The 9,097-nt window shown below is 40.8% G+C and overlaps 1 protein-coding gene across 6 annotated transcripts in view; it reads left to right on the top strand.

Annotated features, from left to right (window-relative positions):
* Positions 1-1,825: 1,825 nt before the first annotated feature.
* The window catches only part of LOC139479879 (receptor-type tyrosine-protein phosphatase epsilon-like), a 29,168-nt gene continuing 21,896 nt past the window's right edge, over positions 1,826-9,097 (top strand). For all 6 annotated transcript variants that reach the window (XM_071262794.1, XM_071262798.1, XM_071262797.1 and 3 more), the window contains exons 1-2: positions 1,826-1,891; positions 8,468-8,605. In XM_071262794.1, the coding sequence (XP_071118895.1) occupies positions 1,828-1,891; positions 8,468-8,605 (202 nt within the window). In that variant the 5' untranslated portion in view covers positions 1,826-1,827. The remainder of the gene's footprint in view (positions 1,892-8,467; positions 8,606-9,097) is intronic.

Here is a 9,097-nt window from a genome sequence, read left to right as displayed (position 1 = left end):
GACTATGCTTGTCGTAAAAGGCGACTAACGGGACCGGGTGGTCACACTCGCTGACTTGGTTGATGCATGTCATCGATCGATGTTCATGATGTAAATCACTGGATTGTCTGGTCCAGACTCGATTATTTTACAGACCGCCGTCATATAGCTTGAATATTGCTGAGTGCGGCCTAAAACAACACACCAAACCAATCCAAAACTATAAGCAACTTCAATGTATTTCCACATTTGTCTTCAATAAAAGCTTGGAGTGGTGTGTTAAAATGGTTTAATACCAAGGGTCATGATCTTCATAGTCATCAATGTATGCTCAACAATTTTAGGGCGGTGGGGTAGCCTAGTGATTAAAGCGTTCGCTCTTTACGCCGAAGGCCGGGTTCGATTCCTCACATGGTACAATGTGTGAAGCCCATGTCTGGGGAATGGAATATTGCTAATAGCGGCGTAGAACTACTGACTAAATACAAGCCTTCCAGATCTCTCCGTTCTCAGAATAACCACCTGTTACAAGTCCCGGAAACCTGTCTCAAAACCTTTGGTCAGAGAACTTTCCAGTTCGGCGCTTCCTCGTTATGGAACAAACTACCATCTGATCTTAAGCTGTCCTTTAAGGCCCATCTGAAAACATACCTTTTCAGACAACACTATACAATCTAGCTCTACTCACCTTTCATCAACATTATTTGCTAAAACTATGTAGCGCCATCGGCATTAACTTGTGAATGGATTTGGCTGGTTTGGTTTGTTGTTTAACACCGCACCCAGCAATATTCCAGCTATATATGACAGCGGTTTGTAAATAATCGAGTCTGGACCAGACAATCCAGTCATTGACATCATGAGCCTCTGTCCACGCAAGTGGGATCGATTAACATGCGAGCCTGGCCTCCCGATCCCGTTAGTCGCCTCTTACGACAAGCATAGTCGCCTTTTGGTGAAAGGAACCTTGCGTAGCATAAATGAACTTATTATTAGAACCATACTCACTCACTCAACAATCTGTGTGTATCTCAAATAAGGAAGTGTCACTATACACGCCTTCTTGTTCTGGGTGAGTGAGCGCCTGTGGCCTGTATCCGTCTATCGTTAAGGCTGAGTCAAGGATGTGTTTATGAATACAGTTGAAACTGTCAAAGGAAAGTTTACTTTTCTCGCAATAGCACCCACGTTACATTGGTGAACGTGTGAAACATACATTCAAGGGGCTTTCAAATACTACTTCGGGTAGATCTGTATATGCTTCTTTGAAACAGGTAGACACATAGGGGACCGACCATTTGATATTCATGGGGGTGGGGTGGGGTGGGGTGGGGTGGGGTGGCATGGGGTGGCATGGGGTGGTGTTTATGCTTCAAACTATTAACTGTTAAATACAGTTTCAAAGACTTGTAGCTTATAATTTTATTTTATATATTATCAACACTTCACACACACCGCCCACCCATCCACCCCTCAGAATTTCAAATGATCCGTCCCTAGAGCAAAGTGGTAGTCAACATTTTCGTCTCAATTATGTATTTGATAAGCGTGAAATTTCCCCGTCACAGCAGGCAATGAATCAACACCTACTATATTTACTAACCCAGGCATGAAGCATGTGTTCACATCGACATACGGGTGGAAGTTTTATCAACCAGGCAGATATGCTATGTTATAAAGGGTAGCATGCATTGCTGCTTGTTGGTAGGAGGCCCTGAGTTGAATATAATGTATAGGGCGTGGTTGTAACTTTACTCAGTCCGTGCTGTTTCTTGCTGAGTTTTTGTTCTACATCCGAGAAGGATATTACTTCCTGGTTGGCAGGCAGCCTCGGTACAGTAATGCAGTATGGCGAACGTACGAGGAGGTGTTCTCGTCGCTCTGTCGCTGTTTGTTGTAGCTGCTGCGGCAGGTATGTCACTTTTGTTTTCATTAATATCGATCGATCGATCGATCGAGAGAGAGAGAGAGAGAGAGAGAGAGAGAGAGAGATTCTTTATTTCCTCTAGATGTCATTCCGAAGATTACATTGAAAATATATTCAATTACGCGCAGTTAACACAATACAAAAAGGCATAACATATTTACATTTACACACAGTTTATCAAATTCAGATACCTAAATGAAGACAGATATTCACTAGACGATATATATTAAAAGATGCCTTAGTTTGTACAGATACATGGCGAATTGTAGTATAATAGTTTTCCAGGTGTGTTGATCCAGATTGTGAGTAAATGTTGTTTTAGCCCCAAATAAGACTGATAACATATCTGTTTCGTCTTGCGTTTCAAAATCAACATATTTTTGAACGTCAAGTACGTCAATGAGAGAAGAGAAAAACGCATTTCTTTCTGATATTAGCGCTTCACAATGTAAAATAATGTAGCTGTCATAGTCGAAAGCATGCCTATTACAGAGCATGCACTCTTTCGAAAGTTTACTGCGTGATGAGACTTTCACACTGACTTGTAAAGTTAGTCGATATTCCGGGTACAGAAAAGCTAAATGTCAAAGTACATGGTATGTTAATTTCGTATGAATTCTCTTATAACGGGACATGCTTGCGTTATTTGATACATTTGTGAGCCATGATTGTTCTTCGTATTTGCATATAGTTTCATTAACAAGATTTCCCATTGCAATTTTGGAGGGAAAGTACCGTACTGAGTATATGTACGACGGTAGGGTCCCAGATTGTATTTATCAAGTGTTGATTTAAGTTCTCCACATATTGTCTATGAATTGACATGGCTTGCAATGGACGCGCAAAAAATATCTTTTCCAAAGTTATTACATTTAAGATTGCCTAAACGACAAGAAATAAAAGTTTGCATTTATCAATATATGCAGTAATTGTCCAAAGTCCAAGGTTCGAAATAGTAGATTCTGAAGGAAATCTTTTATCAAGACCCTGTACAATGCGTGCAAAATATATTTGTGTGCCTTCCAACAGAGCGGCATGTTGACCCTTGATGTCATAGAGTAATTCACATCCATAAAGGCTGGTTTTGAGTATCATTCTGAGCCATATTTTCACGCTTGAAATTGGATGAAGATCATAACTATTTAATCCTAAAGATCTAAGGGAGTTAATATTTTGTCTTGCTTTCTAACAGTAATTTTCAATTCTTGTTTTACAGGACAGATTGTATGTTAGAAGTGTTCCACCATACACCGTAGAATCAGTTGTAGTAATGTGTGCATTACCAAGTTTACAATGACAGTTATACCACTTGCGTTTTGCTTTGGTGAACACAATTATTCTGCTTTTTGATGGATTATATGTTAGGCGCCACCTTGAGGCATATATGCATGTACAATATTCAGGGATGTTTGTAAGCCTCTCGGTAATGCGCTAATAAATGTAGTATCGTCGGCAAGCAAGACTGCAGGAATATCCATACCATATGAACGAATGCCACATTGTGCTTGTGTAATTGTCTGATTGTTCACCTTGGTAGGAAATATAAGCTTAACTATGTGTATAACAATGATGTAGTAATTTCCATGTATTACCTGTAATGCCCAGTTTATGTAGTTTGTAAAATAATCCATCGTGCCATATCCTATCGAATGCTTTTTCATTATCTAAGAAATCTGCAGAGTCCCTTTGTATGTAATACTGAATGCCTTCGATCAAAGTAAATCCTGACATAATAGCTCCATGTTCTTTTCTAAAACCAAACTGTAGCATATCAGGAGTCTGGGATAAGCCTACATAGTTTGTCTTCTATTCGTTTGAGAAGTATTTTTTCAAAGAGCTTACACCGACATAATGTGAGAGTAATACCTCTATAATTTCGAGGATCAGATTTTTCATTCTTCCCCTTATATATTGGTATGACCATACCAAGTCTATAATCATAGGGTACATAGTGTAGTTTCATCATATGATTAAAAAGTATACGTGAGGAATAAATAAGATGTTCTCCTGCATAGATAATATGTTCATATGTAATCTTATCCGGACCTTATCTTATGACGGCCTCTCCTATCTCTTAACATGTACATTCTTTTTCCAATTCCTCGTCAGGCTTCTCTCGTACATGTTTAAATATCTGTACCTTACTAGTTATATCTTCTTTAAAAACATCATCAAATCCTTCGGAATGGTAGGGTTTGGCTAAATCTGAAAAATATTTACCCCATAATCTGCAAATAGCTGAGGGTGTAGAACCACATTCATCCTTATAGTTAAGTATAGGTATCTCGGCCACCCGCCCTCGTTGTTTTCTAACAGTTTTATAAAAAGAGTTTATATCAAGTTCAGCTGACCTCTCAATTTGCCTTAGGGTATTCTTTTTGTTGGACCTTTTCGATTTTCGATAGAGGCGCCTGGAGTGTCTCTTTTCAGTTTTATAAGAGATGCGCGAATCGTGAGTTTTCGTCCCTGGGTCTACCTGTTGTTCTTTTTAAAACAGTTTGTATTTTCCACGTTCGGCATTCTCAAATTGATCTCTGCCAAATAGATCATCTCATGTGATAACTAGTGTTGATTCCCGTACCACCAGCTTACAGATCGGCTGACCAGTGGTAAAATATATTGCCTGTATCGTATATTAGGGAGCATATATCCCTGACAAAGCGAGGCGGTGAGGTAGCTTAGTGGTTAAAGCGTTCACTCGTCATGCCGAAAACCCGGGTTCGATTCCCCACATGGGTACAATATGTGAATTTCTGGTGTGCCTCGCCGTGATATTGCTGAAATATTGCTAACGGCGGCGTAAAACCATACTCACTCACTCACTCCTGACAAAGCCAGTTAGTGTGGTCTTATGTCACGTTATGCAATAGTCCAGTCATATATGGGCTGTGAGTGTCCATCAGCTTCAAACAGTGTTCCCTGGAAGAAAAAGAGTGTAGCAAGTTTAGATACTGTTAAGGACTTCTTTTTGAGAGAAGCAGGCTTATACTATTGAAGTCACTGATATTTATTATAAAGTCAGTGAGAAGTGTTTATAGATCTTGCGACTTGAAATAGATTCACGAAATATTGCGATGATTAATTTATGAAGATAGCTGCATGTCTGCTAATGCTCAAAACGCCTTTAGGGAATATATCTTCCAACACTGACAACATAGACACAATTTTTTTATGGATAACAACTTCTTTAATACTGTAAATTAAAGTATTAAAGAAGTTGTTATCCATAAAAAAATTGTGTCTATCTTGTCATCCGTCAACTTCTAAGTAATGCCTATCAAACAATTTAACAATGACAACCATTACAAAGTGTGCTTATTTATACAAATATAGTTTTTTTAGCGATAAACATCATCATTGCAATTAAGTTTTGATCACGTGGTTTCAATCAGGGTAAGAATCGACAGCCAGATGACCACGAGAGATTATATTTAACAAAGACCCTGGTCAATTGCGCCTTAACACATCATCTGCACGTTTTCTTTCAGTGTCTGCTGGTAATGCACGCAGGCTGCAGACACTGCTAAATTAAGCCTAAATGGAGTCACCTAACTGCTAAAGATTACCCGGATTGTAACCAAACTCAATGATATTTATCGCTAGAGAAATGGATATTTCTAGAAAACCACACCTTTGCATTTTTTTTCATTACTGTATGTAATATTCCTTATGTGCGCAATGGCTTGTTTTCTCTTTATAATATTAGCACACATGCAGCTATCTTCGTTTATTAATGCTCACGATATTTCGTGATTCTATTTCAAGTGACGACGACTATTTTACCGTCCTGAACAGTATATCAGTTCTACAATGGATGTGGTGTGTGGTGCTTTATGTGCTGCTTTATGTGAGAGGAAATTCTGTGATTCGGGTGTTTGACGTCCCTTTGTGTTTAACGTTAACCATCTGAAGCCCCATGGATGTGGGGGGCACGCCCAATGTCCCTAACTCCGCAAAGCGGAGCCTATGACGACATTTAACTACGTTGCTAGTTTACAAACCCGGTAGTTCAGATGGATAAATGACTGGGTGTTGACACCGCATTCAGTGTTCTTATCTAAAGCCATGCAAAAATATGAAAATGATGCACAAAGCTGTATGACAAGAGGGATGATTGCGATTTTTTCATAGTGACTTTCCTCTTCATGTCGAGCAGTAGACCATCAGACTCAGCGTCAAGCTTTCACCATCAAATGTTAAGTCGTTCCAGACATTCACATACATTTACTTAAAATGACACGTAGCGTTTCACTTTGATGAGGGATATTATCCAATACTATGACCTTTACTGGGAGTTTTCATGCGTCCTTTCTCACTGGCACTTACTGAAGTGGATTTGGCAGTCAGACTTTGTGACGATGTCGATATTGCTCATGATACCTATCACTGGATTGTCTGGTCATTGTTTACAGGAAGCCTACGTATGGCAGGCGCATTTGTTGGTGCTGGGTTTAGCAACAAACACTGTCTTGTAATGGGTCCTTCCGGTAGAGGGCATGCTTTCCCTTTTCGTGAACATCTTGTGTCATCACTGTTTTTCAGTGGTCCATTCAGATAAAGGTTTCAAGCCTATTTTGCCTTTTACACCTCATGGAGTCTGTTTCAGCAGGTAATCGAAACACTAAGACGATATTTCTCTGGCCTTGACATTTTGAATAGACTATACTTTTGACGTCCGCAAATCATATAGTAGCTGTCAGCATATCAACATACGCATAGTAGCTGTCAGCACGTCAACATACACATAGTAGCTGTTAAAATGCCAACATACACATAGTAGCTGTCAGCATGTCAACATACACACAGTAGCTTTCAGCATGTCAACATACACACAATAAAGCTCTCAGCAGGTCAACATACACATCGTAGCTCTCAGAATGCCAACATACACATAGTAGCTGTCAGCATGTCAACATACACACAGTAGCTTGTTAGCATATCAACATACACATAAAAGCTGTCAGCATATCAACATACACACAGCAGCTATCAACATATGAACATACGCATAGTAGCTGTCAGCATATCAACATACACATAGTAGCTGTCAGCACGTCAACATATACATAATAACTGTCAGCATATCAACATACATACAGAAGCTGTCAGCATATCAACATACACATAGTAGCTGTCAGCATGTCAACATACACATAGTAGCTGTTAAAATGCCAACATACACATAGTAGCTGTCAGCATATCAACATACACATAAAAGCTGTCAGCATATCAACATACACATAGCAGCTATCAACATATGAACATACACATAGTAGCTGTCAGCATATCAACATACACATAGTAGCTGTCAGCATGTCAACATACACATAGTAGCTGGCAGCATGTCAACATACACATTGTAGCTGTCAGCATATCAACATCGACATGATAGCTGTCAGTATGTCAGCATACACAGAGTAGCTGTCAGCATGTCAAGATACACACAATAGCTGTCAGCATGTCAACATACACATAGTAGCTGTCAGCATGTCAACATACACATATTAGCTGTCAGCATGTCAACATACACGTACTAGCTGTCAGCGTGTCAACATGCACATACTAGCTTTCAGCATGTCAACATACACATAATAGCTGTCAGCATGTCAACATACTCAGAGTAGCTGTCAGCATGTCAACATACACATAGTAGCTGTCAGCATGTCAACATACACATAGTAGGTGTCAGCATGTCAACATGCACATTGTAGCTGACATCATGTAAACATACACGCAGTAGCTGTCAGCATATCAACATACATATAGTAGCTGTCAGCATGTTTACATACACATAGTAGCTGTCATTATATCAACATCCACATACTAGCTGTCAGTATATCAACATACACATAGTAGCTGTCAGCATGTCAACATACACATAGTAGGTGTCAGCATGTCAACATGCACATAGTAGCTGTCAGCGTGTCAACATATACATAGTAGCTGTCAGCGTGTCAACATATACATAGTAGCTGTCAGCATGTCAACATGCACATAGTAGCTGTCAGCATGTCAACATGCACATTGTAGCTGTCAGCATGTCAACATACACATAGTAGCTGTCAGCATGTCAACATACACATAGTAGCTGTCAGCATGTCAACATGCACACTGTAGCTGTCAGCATGTCAACATGCACATTGTAGCTGTCAGCGTGTCAACATGCACATAGTAGTTGTCAGCATGTCAACATGCACATTGTAGCTGTCAGGGTGTCAACGTACAGACAGTAGTTGTGGAAGATCCGGTCAGTGACCCTAAAAGCAGCTCTCGTCAAGCCATTCAATAAATGTAAGGGGTACTTTGAAGAAAAGGACGTGATATGTAATACTGCTGTATGGCATGCTTTTCCGATGACCTGCAGAGTATATAGGCACTATGCTCCATGCTTTACTTATGATAGGCGATATGACAAACACGCATATATGAGTTTTGCATGAACCTGGAACCAGCATACTTTGGGAATTTCTTTTACAGACATTAGCGATGTCGATCAGACCATTGCAGTTTTTTTCTGATAATCCTTCGTTGAATATATCTAATATAATATTTTCTATATAGCAGCCACGTGTTCATGGGCCACCTACGGCTTCCGGTGTGCATACCATTGCAACTGTCCTCCAGCTGAGTGTCATGATGTCAATGGATGTAATAGTACGGATTGTTACCCGGGATGGTCAGGGCCAACCTGCCAGAAAAGTAAGTCCTATTTTCTGGTGCTGGTGCTGGTGCTGGAGCTGGTGCTGGTGCTGGAGCTGGTGCTGGTGCTGGTGCTGGTGCTGGTGCTGGTGCTGGTGCCGGTGCCGGTGCCGGTGCCGGAGCTGGAGCTGGTGCTGGAGCTGGAGCTGGAGCTGGTGCATGTGCTGGTGCATGTGCTGGTGCATGTGCTGGTGCCGGTGCTGGTGCTGGTGCTGGTGCTGGTGCCGGTGCTGGTGCTGGTTCTGCCGCAGGTGCTGGCGCAGGGGTGATGGCGCTGGTGCTGGTGCTGGTGCTGGTGCTGGTGCTGGAGGGGCAGGCTCGATTGTGTCTCAAAAGTTGTGAAATCACGACACCAAGGGCTGGAGCTGTTGAGCGCGTTTTGTCACTCTGAATCTTTATGTAAGATCTAAACATGAAACAGATCAAGCGGTCGCACTGACCTCCTTTATTTCTAGTTCAGGTGGGTCAGTTGGGTAGATTAGTGGAAGGAAT

The sequence above is a fragment of the Haliotis cracherodii genome, unplaced genomic scaffold (genome assembly GCF_022045235.1).
Source record: "Haliotis cracherodii isolate W230 unplaced genomic scaffold, xgHalCrac1.p SCAF_4, whole genome shotgun sequence".
Lineage (NCBI taxonomy): Eukaryota > Metazoa > Mollusca > Gastropoda > Lepetellida > Haliotidae > Haliotis > Haliotis cracherodii.
The sequence above is the reverse complement of the archived record's forward strand: the minus strand, read 5'-3'. Positions and strand labels throughout refer to the sequence as shown.